The sequence below is a fragment of the Macrotis lagotis genome, chromosome 6 (genome assembly GCF_037893015.1).
Source record: "Macrotis lagotis isolate mMagLag1 chromosome 6, bilby.v1.9.chrom.fasta, whole genome shotgun sequence".
In the NCBI taxonomy this organism is placed as follows: Eukaryota; Metazoa; Chordata; class Mammalia; order Peramelemorphia; family Peramelidae; genus Macrotis; species Macrotis lagotis.
Window position 1 is genome coordinate 24,517,568 of NC_133663.1, and position 23,611 is coordinate 24,541,178.

At 34.0% G+C, this 23,611-nt stretch overlaps 1 protein-coding gene across 1 annotated transcript in view; it reads right to left on the minus strand.

Annotated features, from left to right (window-relative positions):
• Positions 1–16,771: 16,771 nt before the first annotated feature.
• The window catches only part of SI (sucrase-isomaltase), a 91,923-nt gene continuing 85,083 nt past the window's right edge, over positions 16,772–23,611 (minus strand). Inside the window, exons 41-47 of the mRNA XM_074192516.1 lie at positions 23,060–23,144; positions 22,921–22,977; positions 21,886–22,010; positions 19,488–19,576; positions 18,448–18,497; positions 17,797–17,964; positions 16,772–16,858 (exon numbers count right to left, since the gene is read on the minus strand). Coding sequence (XP_074048617.1) covers positions 16,787–16,858; positions 17,797–17,964; positions 18,448–18,497; positions 19,488–19,576; positions 21,886–22,010; positions 22,921–22,977; positions 23,060–23,144 — 646 coding nt within the window. The 3' untranslated portion in view covers positions 16,772–16,786. The remainder of the gene's footprint in view (positions 16,859–17,796; positions 17,965–18,447; positions 18,498–19,487; positions 19,577–21,885; positions 22,011–22,920; positions 22,978–23,059; positions 23,145–23,611) is intronic.

Consider the following 23,611-nt stretch of genomic DNA (forward strand, 5'->3'; position numbering starts at 1 on the left):
AGCTCTTTCTGACTCCAGATTCAGCATTCTATTCACTATACCACCTCATGCCCTTGTATTGTATTTGCTTCCCTAGTACGTAATACAAGCCTAGTATAAAAACAGACTTAAATAATTGTTGTTTGATTTCCTAGAAGACCCTTTGTAACAGAATGGGTAGAGGTCTGGACTGACGTTGGGAAGACTTGATTTCTAATCCTTCTGACTCTTAGAAGGAGCAACCTTGTACACCTCATTTAACCATTTTAACCATTACAATTCCATTTTTTTCTTCTTTATAAAAATAAAAATGTATACCTCAGTATTTTTCAGGACAAAAGGAAACGATACATACAAAGTTCTACACAAGCAAAATATTACAGAAAAGCAAACTATTATTATTTTCATTAAAATTGCAGACTTCTATCAAAGAAAAAGGAACTATGGGTAATATATCATTTGAGGGGACAGTTTCTTTGAATTCACCACTGTTCATTTTTTAACATTTTTATTATATTTTATGCTTCAAACTGTCTTCCTCCCTTCCCACCTTGTATTAGAGAATGTCACACTTGACAGATCATAAAGATATGAATTTTCACATGAACATAAATGTTTATTTGTATATAACATGTATGATATGTTATGCATATGTGTGCATGCATGGATGTATATATATCTGCATATAGGACATCAATATTTCCATTTTTCCTTTCTTTGTAGGTCCTTTGGTTTGAATACTTATAATTGTAAGAATATTTAGTCATTCACTGTTCTTCAAACAAGATTGTTGTGACATGTAAAACTTTCTCTTGGTTCTGCTCATTTTACTCTTCATTATTTCATCAACTTCCACATCATTTTATAGCTTTATTAAATATTGATCAGTATCATTATTTTCACCTCATGCTTGCTAACCTGGAAAATTCCTTAATATGATTGTGCTATTAGATGAAATACTATTTTAGTACCTCTGCCCTCTAGCTATTTTTAATTATCACCAGTTATTTCACTAAGTTTAAATTAAGCTCTCTAATGGAAGCAAATAAACAAGGATTAAATGCTATTGACATAAAGAGACATTTTTTTTAAAAAAATTAAAGAATAAATGTAAATTAACAAAAGAATGAATGATTCCATCATTACCTTGGTATTATGGTTGATTTTCTCTTAGATTGAATTAACTTTCTTCAATTTCAAAGTGGCAAATTAGTATTATTTTTTTTGTGGAAAGGACTTCTAAAATAAGTTACAATGTAAACTGTATATTCATCTTAAAACTGACTTGTCATGCATTTTTTTTTGTTTTGAAATTTTTTCTTTTTTCAATTTACATTTTTTATTTATTTATTCATTACTAAAATAGTCTTGTTGTAAAAGTAAAATAATCCTCCACCCACAAAAAAATAAAAAAAACTCACAAGAAATAAAGTGAAAGAAAGAAAAAAAAGTATGCTTCAGTCTGTGTTCAGATACCATCAGCTCTGTCTCTGGGGTGGATTACCTTCTTCATCATAAGTTCATCAGAGAGGTTACTTCCACATTTTTCTACAGTTGCTATTGCTAATTGTAATTCCCTCCATCCATTCTTCCCCACTCTCATTTATTCTATTTTCTGTCTCCTTTCACTGTCTCTCTTTAAAATTGTGCTATCGGACAGCTAGGTGGAGCAAGGGACAGAGCACAGGCCCCAGGGCCAGGAGATCCTGCACTCACATCCCGCCTCAGATACCCAGCAACTACCCAGTGATGTGGTCTTGGACAGCTCACTCAATTCCAACACTTGCAAAGAAACAAACAAAAAAAATGTGGTATCTGACTACCTTCTCCCATGATCTGCCCTCTACTCTGTCACCTACACTGCTCCTCTCCTCTCCCATCCCCTTTCTCCTATCCTCTTCCTCTCCTTTTTCCTGTAGGGTAAGATAGATTTCTATACCCTATTAAATGTGTATGTTGTTTCCTCTCTAAGATATTTCTGGTGAGAATGAAGTCTCCTTCATTCCCCCTCACCTTTTCCCCTTCCACTCCATTGCAGAAGCTTTTTCTTGACTCTTTTCATGAAATATCTTAGCCTATCCTATCTCTCCTTTCCCTTTCTCCCAGTATATTCCCTTTTCATCCACTGGCTCCATTTTTATAATATAGTATACCTTCATATTCAGCTAGCACCTGTGCCTTGTCTATATATGCTCCTTCTAACTGCTCTATTAAATGAAAGGGTTCATATGAGTATTATCAGTATCATCTTTCCATGAAGAAATACACACAGTTCATAATCTTTAAATCCCTCATAATTTACCCTTCTTGTCCGCCCTCTCTATGCTTCATCTGAGGCCTGTGCTTGAAGATCAAACTTTCTGTTCATCTTTGCTTTTTCCCACTGGAAAAAATTGAAATTCCCCTGTTTCATTGAAAGTCCATCTTTTCCCTTGAAAGAGGATGTTTAGTTTTGTGGGTAGCTGATTCTTGATTGCATTCCAAGTTCTTCTGCCTTCCAGAATATTATAGACCAAAACTTATGATCCCTTAATGTGGATGCTGCTAAGTTCTCTGTAATACTGATTGTAGTTCCATGATATGTGAATTGTTTCTTTCTGGCTGCTTATAATATTTTCTCTTTGACTTGGTAGTTTTGCAACTTGATTATAATATTCCTTGGGGTTATTTATTTTTTTAAATCTCTTTTAAGAGGAGATCTATGGATTCTTGCAATTTCTATTTTACCCTCTTGCTTCTAGGATATCAGGACAATTTTTCTGAAGAAAATCTTTAAAAATGAAGTCAAGGCTCTTTTCCTGATCATGACTTTCAGGCAGTTCAATAATTTTTTAAATTGTCTCTTCTGGATCTGTTCTCTAAGTCAGTTATTTTTCCAATGAGATATTTCACATTTTCTTCTAGATTTTCATCCTTTTGATATGTTTTATTGTTTCTTGATTCCTCACAAAGTTATCAGCTTCCTTTAGCTCCATTCTACATTTGAAGGAGATGCTTTCTTCAGAGAGTTTTCTTATCTCCTTTTGCATCTGGCCAATTCTGCTTTTTAAGCTGTTCTTCTCCTCATTAACTTTTTGGAATGCTTTCCATTTGAGCTAAACTGGTTTTAACATATTCTTTACTTCAGTATTTTTTTGTACCTCCTTGATTAAGCTGCTGACATGGCTTTCATGTTTTTCTTGCATCTCTTATTTCTCTTCTCAAATTTTCCTCTACCTTGCTTACATGATTTTCACAAAATTTTTTGAGCACTTCCATATCCTGAGCCCAATTATTTTTCTTGGAGGCTTGGATACAGAATCTTGGATTTTGTCATCTTCTGAGTACGTGTTTTGATCCTCAATGTGACCAGAGTAATTGTCTATGATCAGGTTCCTTTTTCTGTTTAATCATTTCCCTAGACTGTGCCCTGGTTTTGGGGGGTGCTTCCTGAGCTTTTGAATTGTTATTGTGATACCCCCACAAGGATCTCAGTTCCTTTAGTGTCTTATGAGAGGCTCTGACTGCTCTCCTAGTCTGTGCTTTGGTCTGTGGATGACCACAAGGGCCCCTCTGCCCTGTAACTGTGAGGAGTATGGGGGCCTAGACTATGTTCAGGGTCTTAAAATGGACAAAACACAAAAGTTCTGACACAGGGACAAAGGAGAGACCTCAACAGTCTTCCCCCACCTCCTTACCTTCATGGGTTGAGTGCTCTGGGAGCATCTGTGGAAGGGCTCCCTGCTGGGTGGCTCCATTTCCTGGGATCTGGGATGTGCTGAAGATCAATCTGTGCTCATTCTGGCAGAGCTTTCCCCACTGATCTTCAAAGTTGTGCTTGGTATTCAATGGGTTGGCAGATCTGAAAATTTTCTGCTGCCAGAAGTTGGCTCTTCCGAGGACCCAGGCACATCATAGGTTGTTCCAGAAAGCTGGAGCTTCTTGCTCAAATGGTGACACTAGTTATGCTGCACCCCCCCACACCACATGGAACAGAACTTTCCTAGGATCTTCCAGGTTACCTTGGACTGGAGATTGCCTTACCCAGACCTTCTGTGGTTTCTCTCTCTCAAAAATTTAGTAGGAGTCATAATTTTAAGGTTTGGAGAATATTTTGGAAGAAAGCTTCTGGGAAATCCTGTCCCCATGCCACCATCTTAGGTCTGCCCCTCACTGTCTTGTTTCTTAAAATATGTCGTACTATGTGGATAGTAAGTTATATGTGTATGTGAATTGTTATATAATACATATCAAGAATCAGTTTATATAAAGGCATTGACTTTTCTATGAATACTTTTCTGATTTCCTACTTAAGTCCTTCCTTTCTCCTGTGTTTGTGTGTCTGTGTGTGTGTGTGTGTGTGTGTGTGTGTGTGTGTGTGTGTGTAGAGAGAGGTATATGGGAGGAACCATAAGGAGATCCCTGTCAATGGATTTTAAAATATATGAAGATAGAAAGCTGTAAGAGGTCTAGAAAGGCAAAACAGGAACAGCTTATAGAAGATTCTAAAAACCACAGAAAGGTTTAATCTTTGATCCTGGAGGGAATAGGGAGGCATTTGATTTAACTGAATAAGAAAGGGACATGCTCAGATCTGAACTTCAGGAACATTAATCTGACAGCTAAGTGAAAGATATATTGGGACTGAAAGAGATCAATCAACAGGCTATTGTAATGATCTGTGAGGGGTGATGAAGTAATAAGGGTCTTCATCTGCTTGATGATGGTATGAGAAAGGCTGAGAGAATATCATCAAGAGATATTTTGATAGAATTGTGACAATAGATTGATTAGGTGTTGTGAAGAATAGTGAGAAGTTGGAGATAATTGTGCAGTAGGGAGCCTGGGTGACAGAAGAGAACAATGACCTTGAGGGTAAATGAAAAGTTCTAAAAAGGAGAATGGTTGAGGTTAAATATAATGAGTTCCATTCTGGAAATGGTGAAGCTTTGGGACATTCAGTTCAAGATGCCTAACAAGCAGTTGAAAATGTGAGGCTACAAGTTAGAATGAAATTTAGAACCAGATAATTACATTTCAAAATTATTTGCAAAGGGTTGATAATTGAATCAAATGAGATGAACAATTATTAAATGAGTTAATTAGCATGTAATAATATACCACACACATACGTATGTATGTATGTATGTATGTACGTATATGTATAATTTCCAATGTTAACAGCAATGGAGAAGAGTTTATTCACTTTCAGACATTTAAAATTCCTATACTTTTCATTGTTATTCAGTTTCTTGTTAAATATTTAGGTTTACTCTTTCCCATATATAAATTATATCTCAAAATATTAATATTCAATTTTTTAAAACAAAGATTCTTTTTGATGGACAAAAATGCATCATCAAAAAGTAGAATACTTTGTTCGGAATCAGGGAGAACTAGACTTTAATGTTCCCTGTGATGCCTATAAGTTACATTACCCTGGAGAGATCACTCTATAATTCTCCATTTTCTCACTAGAAAAATGAGGCACTGAAAGTACCTGTAGAACGCACTTCACAAGCTTTTTGTGGGACTCAAAAGAGATAATACTTTTAAATCTCTTTGTGAACTTCATGTTCCTAGTTATTCTTCTTTCCCAAAATGTATTTTAATATTTATTTTCTTACATTGCTTTGGATAAGATGACAAGGATGTTCTGTTCATTAACTTTTTCATTAACAATCAATGTGCCTAATGGTTTATTTTCAAATGTAGTTATGTCCTTTAAAGAATAGAACAATTTAGATTCATTTTTACATTTAAAATTTAATTTTGATTAAAAAGATTAACTGAAGGAAAGACCATTTACTATTGGACTTTGATAATCTTATCACAGTGAACCATGTTGGTTTTCAACTTTAATTCTAAATAATTTTTTTGAAAGCAAGGTGATTTTTTTAAGAGTGAGAATTGATGACTTCATTTGATTAATTCACCATGCTTTAGTGGAAGTTATATATGTAAAATATATTTGAATGATTTTTCTTTTATTTGTCTGCCTAGTTTTTTTGGGAAGGTACTTATCTTCCAAGATCTTTGACCACAGCAGTGTACGGAATTTCATAGAAAAAACATTTTCTATCAATGTTGATAAGAAATTCCTAAGAATCTTTATCTTGGGACTTGTCTAGGTCACAGAGATATTAAGTAACAGAATCCATAATTTCGTACTTGAATCAATTTTTCAAACAGAATAGTTTTATTATATATCATACACTCTGCTAGATTCTAAGAAAAAAAAGTGAAACAACTATTACCCTATAGTAACAAACATTCTTTTAGGGGTTGGACAAACAAAGGTTTCTCAGGTAAGTTCCTAATATTCACATGAAAATACAGTTTTACTCCTGAATGGTAAGAAAGTCAGAGATAAATCCTTTCACTAAGATTTCTGAACTGTGATAATGAACAAGTTACTAAATCTCTCTTCATCTCAATTTCCAAAAATGTAAAATGGGGATTTCAAATACTTCTTGGGGGGCAGCTAGGTGGCAGAGTGGATAGAGCACCAGCCCTGGAGTCAGGAGTACCTGAGTTCAAATCCGACCTCAGACACTTAATAATTACCTAGCTGAGTGGCTTTGGGCAAGCCACTTAGCCCCATTTGCCTTGCAAAAGCTAAAAAACAAAACAAAACAAAACAATACTTCTTGTATTTCTTGTACTTCATTTCTTGCACTTTATAAACCTTAGCAGAGAAAATATGTATGAGATGTTTTTCAGATTTCAACATCTTACATAGACTACCCCAAAACTCTAAACCTAATTTAGATTTTAAAACTTAAAACAGCGCTGTTGGTAGACCATGTATAAGCTCCTAGTGAAGTCTTTGAAATAAATTGTACAAAAAGAACAAATAGACACATGAATTATTCTTTGAGTACATGTTTAATTTTCATAAATTTATTCTTGAATTTTGTCTGAAGCAATGCCACCAAAATTGAATCTCAGACAGCAAAGAGAAGATAAACTACTTTCATGTACAATCCAGTCCTAACATTACCCTTTAAAACTGTAAACTATAAGTACATTTAAAATCAGAAAAACATTTTTCATGAAAGTCTGTCTGTCAACTTTGGGATTATTGAGACATGATTTTTTTATCATTTTCATCACCTCTGGAATCTTTTAACTTTGTTCATCCCTTTTTGTAATAAAATGAGTAGAATACAATGAAATACACGTTAACATTATGATCTAGAAACAGTATATAAGAATAATATTTTATAATATTCCTGACTTCACACTAATGTGGTTATGACATGCTTGATCAAAAGATAAAACATTTTGGGATGAAGTGTTTGTTATATTATTCTGGTCACCCAAATTTTCCTCTATATGTATAGAACACTTACATACATATACACACATATACATTCATGTATGTATATTAAGATGTTCTTACATGTTTCTACATGTGTAGATGTGTATATAAATATACATAGATATATGTATAATTTTATCAGGGATATAAATATGCTATTTTAGATTTTTCTCCCTTGCACAATCTTATAGCAATATTTTATATGTTTATATATTTATAGCAATATTTAAATTCATTGTAGCTATGTCATTTTATTTATGAATATAGGTTTAAAATAATAAAAGAATCAATGAATCAATATTTCCTTTAAAGTTTTTTTGACCTGTGATTAATTGTAAAGATTGCTCCTACCCACACTTCTAAAAACATAAATCCTTCCAATGTCTTCTTCTCTCTCTCTCTCTCTAGGTGTATATTTTATATTATATTTTCTTTCTGTATGTATGGGAGTATATACACATATAAACATATTCAAGTATATATATGCATTCATATATATATATATACATTAAATATATGTATACATATATAGATATAGATATAAAATATATAAATGAATAGAATGACTATATTTGTAGTCCTTCAAGGGGAAGGAGACAAAGAGATGGGACTATAGTAGAAAGTCCTACACCACGATAGCCCAGGATAAAGATTATATAGTACTCAGTGAAGTTTATAAGGAAGAAAAAAGAGAGAAGTTTTTTTATGCTATGATAAGACATTAAAACAATATGAGGGAAACAGTAGAAAATTCATTGAAATTCAAAATAATATCAGAAGTAATTGTGAAGAAGATTTAAAATGGAAGATTTTCAGTTATAAATAGAAATAGATATGGATAGAGGCAGAAAGACAGTTCTAAAGATAGGAAAGAGGATTTAAGGTCCCCTGAAGCCTGTGACACAAGTTATATGGAGGAAATCAGGTCTTATTACCATGTATGTCATTATGCTGAAATTGAAGAACATACATGACCTTTGCCTTTAAAAAGTTTCTAAAATATGCAATCTGTTTCTAAACTACAATTTGAATAATTCCTTATTTGACATGTTGATGGATCACATGTGTGTTATCAATACCTTTTGTTTTAAATTACATATGGTTCTGTATATTACCATCTCACCCCCAATCCAAAAGCCCTTAAGAAAAAGGTAAACAAGTTTGTGACACAATTACCATATCTGATCTCATGTGCAAATTACCACACTCAACTAACTTTCTATGGAAAGGAGGTAGGAGATGCATCTCAGAATCATTTCATCAGCCTCCAGTTTATAAAGAAAGATAAGGACACTGTTCAAATCCTTTTTAATATTCTTTTCATGTACAGTATTGTACTATTTTTCATTTTGCATAGATCTATAAACCAGTGAATATTGCTTCCTCTGAGAGAATGCAGAGTGTTTATAGACAGGAACTATTTCCTCCTTCCAATATCCCTAATACTTAGAATAGCACCTGATATATATTACATATTAATAAATAAAGTTAATAAATATTTGTTGATTAATTATTTAAAGATTTATTTCTCTCCTATTTGTGTGTGTGTAATGAATAAAGAATGGGAGCAGATTATAAAAATATGCTAGAATAACTACTGAGAGTCGAGTCCAAAGGCTTTCTATAGAGATGATTAGAAAGAAAAATGTATATCTAAAATAAAACGGTCTTTGTTAACAACATAATATTCTTAATTGTAAGTAGGTTACAAGTCACAGACTGCCACAATCTAGAATAAACCAGCAATTTTTGTTACAGAAAAGGACAATGGAGAGATACATAGTGGGTTTACATATCCTTTAGTATATCAACAATGGAACACTTGCATAAAAAAAAATTGGTATGAAATATATTGTATGTGACAAATAAATTATTCACAAAAGATACAGACAAATATATAATAAAAAATAAGCTCTAGTAATTTAGGAAGATCTATGCAAGAACAAGAAATAGAAACACTTTTTGGCAAGAGGGGTGGGGAGCAGCAGGAGAGGAGAAAGGCTTTGGTTGATGTCCATTTGTATTGCTGGAAGCAGTGCCGTTATCACATCACATAGCCATTGAAGTATAGGGTTCCTAGTTACTAGTAGCATTTACATAAGCTTGGTATAAGAGATTTGGAGAGCCTGAGCCAAACTTCCATCATCATACCTTATAACTCTCAAGGAAATCATCAGGAATAATTAGACTAGTAAGATACAATTATGGAGGTCCTACCTTACTGATCACAATGACTTGTCATACATCATATTTAACAATATTTAACTCCATTCAAAATAATAGGAATCAGTCCTGAAAAATAACTAATGGAATTTACCTAAAACCTTACAAGACAAATGTTATACTCTATAGACCTCATTTTTTAAAATATAATTCTATCACTCACACTGTGACAAACAAGCCTGTGTCATTAAATATCTTCAGTGAAATGAGATTTTATGTAAACTCATACTTGACCTATAGCTAAAGTGTTTTTGTAAAGGTAATAACTAACAGCAGAATAATTAGAAATTTTCCTCTTGATTCATTTATCACCATTTTTAACCTCTCTCCATAGACATCACTGCAATAAAACGAAAATATTATCAACATTATTTTCATTGTCATCTTCATCATCATCATCATCATCATCATGAATATTTTACCATAAGGGATGAAACATATCCACTTAAAATTTCAACTACTGATCTCAAAAATATTGTCATGCAAATGGACTCCTTTTTCTTATTAAAGGACCATGTTAGCTAAGATAATATTAAGAATGTGTTATAAGGGGCAGCTAGGTGACACAGTGGATAGAGCACCGGCTCTGGAGTCAGGAGGACCTGAGTTCAAATCCAGTCTTGGACACATAATAATTACCTAACTGTGTGACTTTGGGCATGTCACTTAACCCCACTGCCTTGTAAAAACTATAAAAAATGTCATATAATGGAAAGCATGTTGGATTTTAAGTTAGAATAGCTGAGTTTGAAGTCCAGCTCTCCCACTAAATAGTTATTTGTCTTTGGGAAATAAATTAACCTGTTCTATCCTCAGTTTGCAAAAATGAAGAGGGTCATTAGGATTAATTTTTTACCATGTACTTTTGTGTCTGGGATCAGGGCAAGATTTAATGTGTTCAGATTTATATAATAATAAGCTATGATACTATTAAATAAAAAAAACCTAATTGTTGGTTAGCTCAAAAGTACTCTGATTATGATGTCACAAAAATAAATAGGTATGGGGTACAGGTCTTTTTCACATGATTAGACACTGATTTTGCTACTGTTTACTGCTGTTCCTATTATTTATTATTGTTTATTACTGTTCACATATAAGCACTAACTAGAAAATTAGGTCCAGAAAATAAAAAGCATTAAATGCGGGTAGTATTTTTTTTTCTGCGTTTGGTATTTCCAGTTGATTCAGAGCTGTTCGGTTTTTGATTTAGAAATGAACTACTGTGTTTGGGGACCAGTTGCAAAATGATGAGATGAATCAAAGATGAGATGGAAGAATCAAAGTCCTAGTAGATGATGGAATGACAGAAGAATTGATCTTGAAACTGAATGACCTAAGTGCATATCAGGGCTCTGCCACCTACTTGACATGTGACTACAGGCAAAATTCCATCCAGTTAGCAATTTCATCATCTTATAGCTGAGAAAAAGTTTAAGATCTTTTCTGGCTCTGGTATTCTAAGAAACAATTTAAAATAGGGTCTCATTTAATACATTTCTCTTAAAATAAACACATAATACTAATACTTGGAGGGTTGAAAAGATCAGGGAACTCCCCAATGTTTCATACTTCCTCCTGGGGACTTAGTGGAGCCAACTCTCTCTCTCTCTCTCTCTCTCTCTCTCTCCACACACACATACACACACACACACATACACATACACATATATATATATATATGTGTCACATCTCTCATACCTTTGTACAATAATCACCCTACCTTTTAAATCACAGAATGCTTAATTCCTTGAGAAGAGGATGACCTCTCTGCAACCAATGACTGATAACCTTTCATCATTCCCCTTGAAGGTTCACAAAATTTCCTTTTAAGTCATGAGGAAATGGTCAAAGAAAATTAGAAGGCAAAGGTTATTAGGTTGAACTGATAATTCAGTGCTAACCTCCAATTAAATATCTTCCTCATGGAGATTATTGATCAAAAAATATGACAATGATACTGAGGGTAGACAATTAAATTGCAAACTGTCAGCATTTATTGAATGCCTGCCAAAAATGTCCACTTATGAAAAAAATATCTAGTGGTGTGATTCATAGAACTGTTCTTGCCCCTCTGCTCTCCAACGTTTGTTATGAATTACTTAAATGAATGAAAGAAAGCATAAATAGAATGCTAATCAAAATTTCTAATGGCACAAATCTGACAGGGTGGCAGATGGTGGCAGGGTAGCAGCAAAAATGCTATAGGCTAGAAGGCTGGGTCAACTCTAGTAAGAGAAGATAAAATGTACCCCAGTGAATTAGAAAAATATCCATGAACATGTTCCTTCTAATGAAATCCATAAGTATGTATCCATCACTTGCAGTTCTTATTTATGTACTCCCATTCATTTTTCAAGGCTAAGCATACGTATATCATTTGATTCCAATATTTCAATCTCAGAAGTACAAAATGGTAGCAGAATGGATGAAATTTTTCATGAAAAAATATGTGAATTTTTAGTTCTATTTTCAATATAAAAATTTTCACTCCAATTTCAACTAATTGTAATAAACATGGATAGGTTAAAATCTAGGAAATCTGAGAAGCTCTTCATTACTACAGAATGGGAACATTCATACATTTCAAAGTGCTTTTATTGGATCTTTTTAAAAAGAAATAGTATTTTAGTATTTGCAGAGACATATATAGTTTCAGCATTTATTTTTATAAGATAGTAAGTCCAAATTTTTGCTTCTTCTGTCCCTGTCCTCCCCCTTCCCAAATCTGATGTAGACTATACAAGTAAAATTATGTTAAACAAATTACCATATTAATCATGATGTAAAAGAAGAATCAGAACAAAAGGGGAAAATCCAAGAAAGAAAAAAAAAATTAAATGAAAATAGTGTGTTTCAATCTGCATTCAGACCCCATGGTTCCTTTTCTGGATGTGGATAGAATTATCTATCACAAGACTTGAAATTGTCTTGCAACTCTTTTGTCAGCAACTATATTACTAAGAAGAGATGTCTATCTTGGGTGATCATCACACGACATAGCTATATACAATGTTCTCCTGGTTCTGCTCACTTCACTCGGCATAAGTGTATGGAAGTCTTTTGAGGTTCTGGTTTTTTATCCTCTGAAATTGCCCTGTTCATCATTTCTTATAACACAAAAGAATTCCATTTCTTTGATAGCATACTTATTCAGACATCCTCAATTGATGGGCATCCCTCGATTTCCAATTCTTTGCCACTACAAAAGGAACTGTTATAAATATTTTTCTACTTGTGGGTCTTTTCCCCTTTTTTATGATCTCTTTGGGATACAGCGGCATTACTGGATCAAAGACTATTCACAACTTTAAAGTCCTTTGGGCATGGTTCCAAATCATTCTCTAATATGCTGGATTGGTTCACAACTTCACTAAAGATTATAGTCTCAGTTTTCCCATATTCCCTCCAACAGTTATCATTTTCTTTTTCCTGGCATATTAACCAATTGACAGGTGCGAGGTGCTAGTTCAGACCTATTTTAATCTGCAAATGTCTAATTAATAGTGATTAAGAGCTTAAAGTAACTAAATGATTAAAAGTGATTAAGTGATTAAGAAAAATTAGAGACTTTTTCCACATACTTATAGATACTTTCATTTTTTTCCCATGAAAACTGCCTATTCCTACCATTCGACTATTTTATCATTTGGGGAATGACTTATAAATTTGGCTCAGTTCTCTCTATATATTTTAGAAACAGGACCATTATCAGAAAAATTGGCTGGAAAAATTGTTTCCAAGGTTTCTGTTGTCCTAATCTTGGTTGAATTCATTTTGTTTCTGCAAAAGCTTTTCAATTTAATATAATCAAAATTATCCATTTTGCATTTCAAAATGGTCTCGATTTCGTGTTTGGTCATAACTTTTTTTCTCCCCTCAATAGATCTGACAACTAAAATATTCCTTGTTCTTCTAATTTGCTTATGTCATCACCCCTTATGACTAAGTTATGTACCTATTTGGACCTCGTCTAGGCATAAGGTGTGAAATTTTGCACTATGCTTAGCTTCTGCCATTCTATTTTCCATTTGCCCAGTTTTTGTCAAATAGTGAGTTCTTAATCTAGCTGGTGGCTTTGGGTTTATTGAATAGCAGATTACACTGGTTATTTACTCATGTATCTTATACACCTAATTTCCCACTGATCCACCACTCTATGAATAAGCCAGTACCAAATAGTTTTGATAATTGCCACTTTATAATTTAGTTTTAGATTGGTTAAGTTGGTATACTGTCCTTTGGGGGGTTTTTATATCCATTTCCTTCATATTTTGAACTTTTGTTCCTCTAGATGAATTTTCTTATTATTTTTCTAACACTGTAAAATAATGTTTTTGTAGTTTGATTTGTATGGCACTGAATAAGGAGATTAACAGATAGAATTGTGATTTTTATTTTATTACCTCAGTCTACCTATGAGCAATGGATATTTTTCCAATTGAATAGATAGATCTGACATTATTTGGGTACATGTAAAGCATTTTCATGGCAGAATGAGAGAATAAGAACATGGCATTTGGCATTTGGCATTTGAAGCAGGTGCCAAGAAGTATTTGTTTAGTCATTGACGTTGCCAAGAGCAGCTTCTAAATTCTGGATTATCACAGGTTAGTTGTCTTGACCTTTTGCCCTCCCACTGGACTTTGATGGCTCAGGAAGAGTGAGGCTGAGAAAGTTAAGAAATTCTGCCTCACTTAAATCTAATTCACATGCAAGTAAGGGTATCTATCACCCAAGATGTCATCTGTCCTCTTCAGAAATGAAGGATGAATAACAACCACAATTCAAATGGTCAACAATGGCACAGAGGAGTTTTATTCAACTGAATCAAGTCTATATTGTGGATGAATATTTCTATGTTGCTTCTCCTACACTGTAGTCTTATTTGGGGCCTAAATTAGCAAGAATCAGACCTGAGTTAGACTTTGCGCTTCAAATCTGGTTACAAACTGACTTCTTGGTTGTTCTTCAGATTTTTTTCTGAAGGCCATTTGCTTCATCTGGTTTAGATTTTGTCAATGCGAATAGAAAATACAGGTTAGCCCCTATCATGTCATAGGCTTTATCACTCTTTTTATCTAAGCCTTCTCAAGTCATTGGCTGTGACCCTGGCTTAAATTGAGGTGATGTCAACCTCTGATTATATGGAAAATAAAGTTTCATTTTTATCCTATTCAATAATAAGAATACTGTCCTGGAGACCTGGAAAGATGAAAATTTAGGTATCACTTCTGGGGTTGATATTAACTACCTGCATGATCTTTAGCAAATTACTCTATTTTATAAAATGAGAAGGGTTGACAACATGACCTACAAGATTCTTTCTATTTCTCATGCCTTCTTATTAAATTATATATGGCTGCAAGGTAAAGAACATGATATATGCTTATGAAAGAGTGTGATCAAAAACATGGGCTGGACTCAAAAAAATTTAAAAATTTAAAAAATGTAATTGGGAAGTAATTGATTAAATAAATAAAAATGTAACAAACCAAAAAAAAAAAATGGGTTGTTAATTATATCTTGTGAATGACTCATAAACATCTTACCTTCTTCCCTCCTTCCTTTCTTATTCTTCTTCCTTTCCTTCTTTCTTGCTTGTTTGCTTTCTTGCTTTCCTTTTCCCTTCTCTATTCCTCCTTTTTTCCTATCTTTCTTTCTCCCTTAATCTTCTTTTGAGACAAGTTGTGGTATACATTCTACCTACTTTCTTCAGTGGAATAAATAGATCAAGGTAACCTTTCAGAGATACCTTATCTGTAGTCCCATGGACTGATACCCTAATTGTCTCATTCCTGGACATTATTTCTCCCATTTATGATCTATAACATAATAAATATCTCACAACAAAGCTATAGACCTTAAAAGGCCTTTATCTCCCTTCTTTATTCTTCATTTAAGAATGACAATAAACATGTTCTCAAAGGGAATTCACCCTTCTTGAAGGATGTACTTTCTTTAGTGGGTCCCATCCAGGCCCCCAACGAAGGAAAAGAAATTCCTTTTATTAAGAGCAGGTCTAGATGTTAGCCACAGAGAAGATACACCACATGGACTAGGCTAGGAACTGTGGGCAAACACAGAAGCCCAATTCTATTGATGTGGTAATTAAATCTGAGGTATTTAAAGAGTAAGGGAGACCAGGGCTATTATAAATCAATATCAATTTGAAGTTGGAAAAGCATAGGGGGTGTGAGTGAGTCAATTTTGGAAGGAATTCCAAATACAGTGAAGTAACCAATAAGATCCCAGTAGTCTGACAGGATTGTATGGCCCCTTTTTTCTGTCCAGGTCCTTAAAAGTTCCCTATCAATCAACCCATTGATCAATAAAGAACCAGTTTTTCTATTTGCCAGACACTGTGGTAAACTCTAAAGATCACAAAGGTGAAAATAATATATTCCTTTTTCTCAGGAAGCTTACATTCTATAGGGGGAAATATGTTTTATTTATATAAGTGTGGACAAAAGAGCTTTGTTCAAAATAATTCTGAGGAAAGAGAGGGATGCTGTTGTCTAGGAGAATAATCACTATTTCATCTGTTTAAAATGTATGTACCCACCTCTAAAATGTTGGTTTCCCCTATGTTTTATAATAGATATGATCTAGCTCTGAACTCTTATTTCTCCTATCAACAATTCCTGTATATCCATGATCCAGAGGTGGCATAATGGAAAATGGGCAGGCTTGTGAGTATGGCAGTATTCTTCACTCAAACACTTTTTAGCTATATAACTCTGGGTAAATGATGAAATAACTTTCAACCTCAGTTTCCTCATTTGAAAAAGGGGATGAGACTAATACTTCCAGAGTTGTGTGAAAGTACAATGAAATGTATTTGCAAACTTCAAGGCCTAAAAACACTAATTATATTTTGATATGAAAAGCAACTTGCCATAGTAGATGAGAACAGGATCGTGAAGTAGCCAAAAATAGTTAAATATCATTCTTTTAAATTCCACCTGGTTAATTTTCAGTTTAATTATTAGTTTGCAGTCATCTCTGAGACTTTGCAAGGGGAATTAAATATAGTCTCATGGTGTCCCTGAAATCTTTATCACAATATTAAACAAATTAGGCTTCTAATATCCAGTACGATTAGAATAATAATAAAAAACTGGCAAACTATCAAAAATTAATTTCTTTTAAATATATTTTAAAATATTTATTTATATTACATAGGAAAAAACAAGTTTATAGGATGAAAAATTGAAAATATTAATTAAAACTGTAGCAAGTTGGTCTTTTCCTTTGAAAATTGAAGTTGGCATTTGGTTCTTATGTCTTCCAAGAAATTTCTATGTTGTTCTCCAAGATGACATCTTTGTCATGAAGATCAATTTCTAATATCTAAGAGAATAGAAAATATATAAAGTTAATATTCACTCAGAATTTTACAATCCTAAGATGATATGATGAGTGATAAAGCCATCAAAATATATGAATGTGCCTTTTTGAAGAGGCATAGTTAGTTAGAGCTGGAAGGAGCATCAATAATCTTCTAGAAAAAATAGAAAAGAAAATACAAGAGAGGAAGAGACTTCCCTATGGCCATAAAAATAGTAGTTGGACAAACAGAATGTCCTTGAGAGGATAGAGTGAATTCAATGACACTGAAGACCCACTCCAGCTCTAAAGACAAGATTTGGTCTTTGTTTAAAAACTTCCCAGAGGAACAAGTGAGAAAAGGAGAAGAATTTGCAATACATAGTAATATCTGAAACACCAACTTTCTATCAGGTAACACATCTTGATTATGAATGCTTTCTCCATTGTTCAGGAACCATGAACCTTGATACCACTACTTCCCTTTAGAGTCAATTGTTCTTCTGAGATTGCTCTGTAGTTTTTCCATTCATTTAGCTTTAATGTCTCACCTTGCCACTTGCATCTTTTCCTCTTAGTTCTATGTTTTGAGGGCAATGCAAACAAGTCTAACCTTATCCATATGAAAAAACTTCAAATACTTTCTGTAAAAAGCTAACTAGTTAGCATTTGTCTCAGAAAATTTGTTTAAAGAGGGTCGATCACTTAACAAGAATACCAAGTCTTCCTCAAAGGCTATTCCCAGCAACAAACTTGGTTGGGAAAAAGAAGAATAGAAGTAAAGGAGTGGAAAGGGTTGGAAATGCCATGAGAATGAGAGAAACAAGTAAAAGAACAGGGGTGGAAATGACAAAAAAAAACAATATTATTTTTCATCAGGCTTCACTTCTCAAATTTTAGGGAAGATGAAAACAATAAAGAACAAAATGTATATTTCATAGGAATCTTCATTCAGATCTTACCCCATTGTCTGAATCATTGCTGTAGTTGAGGTTCTGAATCTTGCCATTGTATCTGAGTTCAACACTTGAAACTGGAGTCTTGTCTTTTCCCCACACTTTGATATATCCAAGGGTCAGTTCCCCGGGATTTGAATACCCATAATGAATGATAGTACTTTTCAAATTATTCTGAAAAGTTGGAGACAAAAGACAATATTTCAGTTGTAATAATTTCACTGATGGTTGCATATGGAAAGATGTATGTAAAATACTTATATTCTTTTTTTTTAGGTTTTTGCAAGGCAATGGGGTTAAGTGACTTGCCCAAGGTCCCACAGCTAGGTAATTATTAAGTGTCTGAGCCTGGATTTGAACCCAGGTACTCCTGACTCCAGGGCCAATGCTTTATCCACTGTGCCACCTAGCTGCCCCAAAATACATATATTTTTATGATGTAAAGAACAGCTGTATACACTAGAGAGCATATCTAAGCCACCAGGATGTGCTTAATAGAAAAGATATATTTATTTGTTCTCACACCTTTGGAGTTTGCAATATGGTTATTAACTTGAAAAAGATGCCTCACCTTTTGCAAAATGTCACAAAAATAAACTTTTTCCACCCTAAAGTTTAGAAAACAATATTAAAAGACAGTTTTACAGTGATTCTTACCTGTTCAAATTTAAACTCTAGTAACAGGTATTGGCCTTTTTCATAAGTATCTATAAAAAAAAAAGAGATAAACATTGTATTGAAAGTATGAAAGGATGCAAAAATATTTGTTCCTGCCTTAGAAATTACTTGAAATAATTAAAAACCTCACATGAATTTATTTTTCCAGCTAAGCAAAGAGGATAAGCTGCTAGAATTGGGAATTAAGGGAAAAACTATGAATCTCATCTCTAATACTAACTGTATGATTATGGCAAATACTAAACTTCTCTTAGACTCAATTTCTTTACCTGTAAAATGAGGATAATAGACCTGGAGCACATAACAAACAAGAGATTGAAGTTCAAAGGTTGCACAAACATTCCATCAATCATTTTATAAAATTTCAATTTTTGAAAGAATCATTTCAATTCAATGACATATAAGTATTATTTTCTATGGCTTTATTTACATTTTTTTCTTGCATATGCCTGAGAAATTGATTAATGGATATCATTACATTGAGCTATTACTTCCTTGATGAAATAATAATCCTTATCTGGACAACTGACTTCAAGAAACATCATCATTATCACCATCACTGTTGTCATTGTCATTGTCATCATTATCATCCATATGGGTATGTATACACATACCTAGATATAGATTTATATTTATATATTTATATATGTATCAGGACAAGTGAGAAAACCTCATTTTTTCTCTTACAAGTTTTGCATGTCTCACAAATCTCAGTACCTATGTGTGAGTTAATATACTCTGGACCCTCTTGCTTACACTATGACCTTTGTTGATCATAGTTTCCCTCCAGCATGTTTGGTCAGGGGAAGCAGCCTCTTGTGTGATTCCATTGTGGGATCAGGTGCCATAATTGCTTCATGATGAAGTTCACCTTATAGCCTGCGACCTAAGATGTTCCTGTCCTGAGCTACCTTACCAAAAAGGATAGGGAAAAGGAGTGAGGAGAAGGGGATTAATTAGCCCTCTAGACAATATTGGAGTTACTGATATGCTTTTATTCAGTAGCAAAAGTCACTCACCAATGCTATCTCCATCATCCCAGAACAAAGAACCTTGTGCCATTTTGTTATCATCCAAAGCAACAATGAGTCCCATGTAATTTTTTCTACTGTAAGAAGAATATTTTCAGAATGATCCATTATAATATTTAATTTATCTCCCACTGCTTCCCATACCCAATGAATCATGATTTTTTATTAGATACAAGGGAAGTTAAAAAGATCAGTCTACTGAACAGAGAGAGGGGAGGCCAGGTGAGAAAGGGTCAAAATAGCTGGAGATGGAATGTCTTGTTCAAGGAACAGACAACATCATTGGATCAGAATCTATATTGAGAAATAAGATATAAGAAGATGAGATAAATAGGAAGGGGCTGGGTTAAGAAGTACTGTGAATGCCAAAGAGAATATTTTGCATTTGATCCCAGGGACAATAGGAAGTATCTACAGGATTTTGATTGGGGTGGGGAGTGACATGATTAGATCTGCTATTTAGGATAATCACTTTAGTGCCTGAATTGAGGATGGATTAGAATGAGAAGAGACTTGAGACAGGCAACTCCATCAACAAGCTGAGGATGTTGTGATGAACACTTGCATTAAAATGATGGCTATATTTGAGGTAAGAAGGGGTTGTATTCAAGAAATGTTACTAAGGGGAAAACACCAGAACTTGGCAACAGATTGATATGGGGTTGAGGAAGGAGAGAGATAGAAGTCCAGGATGAAACCTTTGTTGCAAGTCTGAGAGGCTAGGAGAATGATGGCCCCTTCTACAGGAATACGGAAGGCACAACTTAGCAGGAAATGGATCCTGTTTGAGATATATTGAGTTTAAACAGTCTACTGGACATCTAATAAAAGAAAGCTGGAGATACAAGAATACACAAATGAATATGCATATATATGTATGCATATATAAATAGATATGTGAAGATATATATATATATTTTACACTTTGTGTGTGTGTGTGTGTGTGTGTGTGTGTGTGTGTGTGTGTGTATGTTTATGTATTCCAGCTTATAGATCCCAGGTTAAGAACTCCTGATGTAGAAGGAAAAATTTTGTCTAGCCTTTTAACATTTTTTTTTTAGATTTTTGCGAGGCAAATGGGGTTAAAGTGGCTTGCCCAAGGCCACACAGTTAGGTAACTATTTTAGTGTCTGAGACTGGATTTGGACCCAGTTATTCCTGACTCCAGGACCGGTGCTTTATCCACTGCACCACCTAGCCACCCCCTCGTCTTTTAATATTAAAGAAATATAATCTCTGTTTATCTGAAATTTTCTAAGGGCCTCTGACTCACTTTCCCTTGTTCAGGGTAATCTCAAAAGTAAATTCATCAAGATAATAAAGGGCAACCTCAGTCCATTCCTCTAACCTCTCATCCACCTTCCTGGCTCTCAGTCTTTCAAGGTGCATGCCAGACTCCAATCACATCTTGGTGGGTCGTTCTTTGAATCCCTCTCTCTGACTCTTCCCTGTAACATGTTTTTATTAAGGGAAAATGGGTTGCAAGTTGAGGATTATCAACCAACAAAAGGCTTTCCTTGGTATCTCCAGAGCCTAAAAATATGCCTGTCAAAGAGGAAGAGTTTAACATATCTTGTTGACTGTGGGATTAGAGAAACAAGCAACAGCTTATGAACAGTCATCCTCTAAAAGTTCATTTGCTAGTTGATTCTCTAGGACTTGCATCCCATTTCCCCATGAAAACCATGTCACAATTCCATTTAACTAGGAATACAGCTGGGTTCTAGAACTTAGAGTACTTCCCTAAATATGATATAAAAACCTTACCAATCCTTTTAATATTATTTGTAAAGGAGGATGTTTCTACTCCAAACTTGTAACTTTAGGAAATACAAATAGGGACTCTAATGCCCCCCCCCCCCATTCTTGTCCCAGAAGTCTAATGGAACCTTCCAGGGGTTCTTGGTCTTGGGGAAGAAAAGAACTGATTGTCAAAGAGAGGCAAAATGGAATGGGGCAGGTGATGGTTTTGAGTTCAATGAAATAGTAATAACAGGGAAGTCTCATCTATGCTGGTGGATCATTTGACAGTAGATAGTAACTTGAGGGTGGCAAGCAATCACAAAAGAAAGGACCCAGGGAGGTGGGGAGGTAGACATTGAGCAATACCAATGGCTAGGAATGAATAATTTAGAGTTCATGAGATAACAATGGCAAAGAGAAACCCTTGTAGTCTTGAAGGTGGAGAGCTCTCACCTGTAATGACCCTTCCTATGCCAAGAAGGGTCACAAGTAAATTATTATTAATAAGCAAGAAACTCAGTGTGTGTTATGTTACAGTTCGAGCTAGCAAAAGAATTTCATATCTGTTATTGAACTAGAGAAATTTGTGTTTTAATATGGCTATGATAGTCTCAAATGCAATGCATCATTTTATTTTCCTTACCTCAAAACGGTATTCTGATCTGGCATCTGACAAGGAAGAATATGACCACCACGGATATGGAGGTTAATTTTATCCAGAGGAGCAGGAAAAGTTGTATATTGTTTCCTAATTCCAATATCATGCCCCTAAAAAAGAGGAGATTAAGGTAAAATATAAGGAAGAACTGGAACCATAGGAAATACTCACAGGAACCTATCACATAATTTTTATATAAAAATAAATTTGTAATACACACATATCTTCCAAGAACTTTAATTTTTTTTTAATTTATTTAATGCAATGTGGTTAAGTGGCTTGCCCAAGGTCACATAGCTAGGCAATTTTTGAGTGTCTGAGGTCAGTTTTGAACTCAGGTCCCCCCGACTCCAGGGCTAGTGCTCTATACACTGTACCACCTAGCTGCCCTCAAAAACCTTCTAATAATTTAGAAAAATCATTTTTAAACACTGGAAGAAAGTAATTTAGCATTTTCTAAGCCACTTGAAAACAAATCTCAGTTTATAATTGGATAATAAAAACAGTAAGTTGAATTAATATAGCACTTCTGGTTTTGCAAATACTTATCTCGCTACCTTCTGGGACCAAGCACAGTATTCTGAATATAATAAATGAATTTATTTTATTATGATTCAGCCTAATACTTAAGTTTTGTGGTTTTCACATGCAGAAAAAATAAGTGGGAGTTTCGCAGTCATAGACAATGTTTCTGGCACTACAATATAATTTTCTTTCTTCTTAAGATTATTATTTATCTCCATTCAATGTATCTGACACAATGTGGTCTAGGAATGGTTTCAGTGTTACTTTAAGAAACCAAGACAATGGTTAGATTAAAAAAAATCAAAGAAGGACCACCATCACCGCGTTAACTTTTTTCCTATCTATGTAAATTCCTTCCCCAAATGTTTACAAAGTTAGGTCTATGTGCCATAGATGCTTTAAGCTTCTTGGTACTAAAATCTTCTTTTTATATGACTATACTAGAAAATTTCTAAAGTAGATTTTGAAAGACAGTGTACATTTTTCATCTCTTACCGTATAGAAATCGAACCAGCGAGCATCTGGTACATATGCGTTAACTTCTCTGGAATGCTAAAGTTTAAAAAGAGATGAGCATTAAGCACAATTCAAATTTAAATAGTTAGCAATTAAAGAGTGAATTTTCTGTACTGACCATCTCTAAAACTGGGCTGACCAAAAAGCCTGAGCCCCAAAGAAACTGCTTGTAAATAGTCCAGGTCTCCCGATCTTCAAAGAACCTTGAAATAGTAAACACATACACAGTCATACAAATGTTTACAATGAATTAAGAGAATTCATAAATATTATAACTGAAAGAACAGTCTGTATTGACAGATCTGTATAGAGATAATTTAAAAACATACATATACACTAAGACAAAATAAAAGAGCACACAATGTAGGGTATGTAGAGAATTTAAAAATGAAAATAGTCAAATAATGTGTTAATTCATTGTTCTTTCCCCAAAGCTGACAATAATTTTTTAAGTACAAAATCTAAAAGACTATTTTTTGTATCCCTTATTCTTTTCAAATCTTCTATCACTCTGATAATACTGATCACCCTTTCCTACTATTTTCTAGATTTCTGACTGCTTTTTCATGGTTTAACCATCACTGCTAATTGTGGGTATCCCTCAAGATTCTATTCTGTTCCCTTTCTCCTTCTTTCTATATTTTATTTCATTTGGTGATCTCCTGGTCCC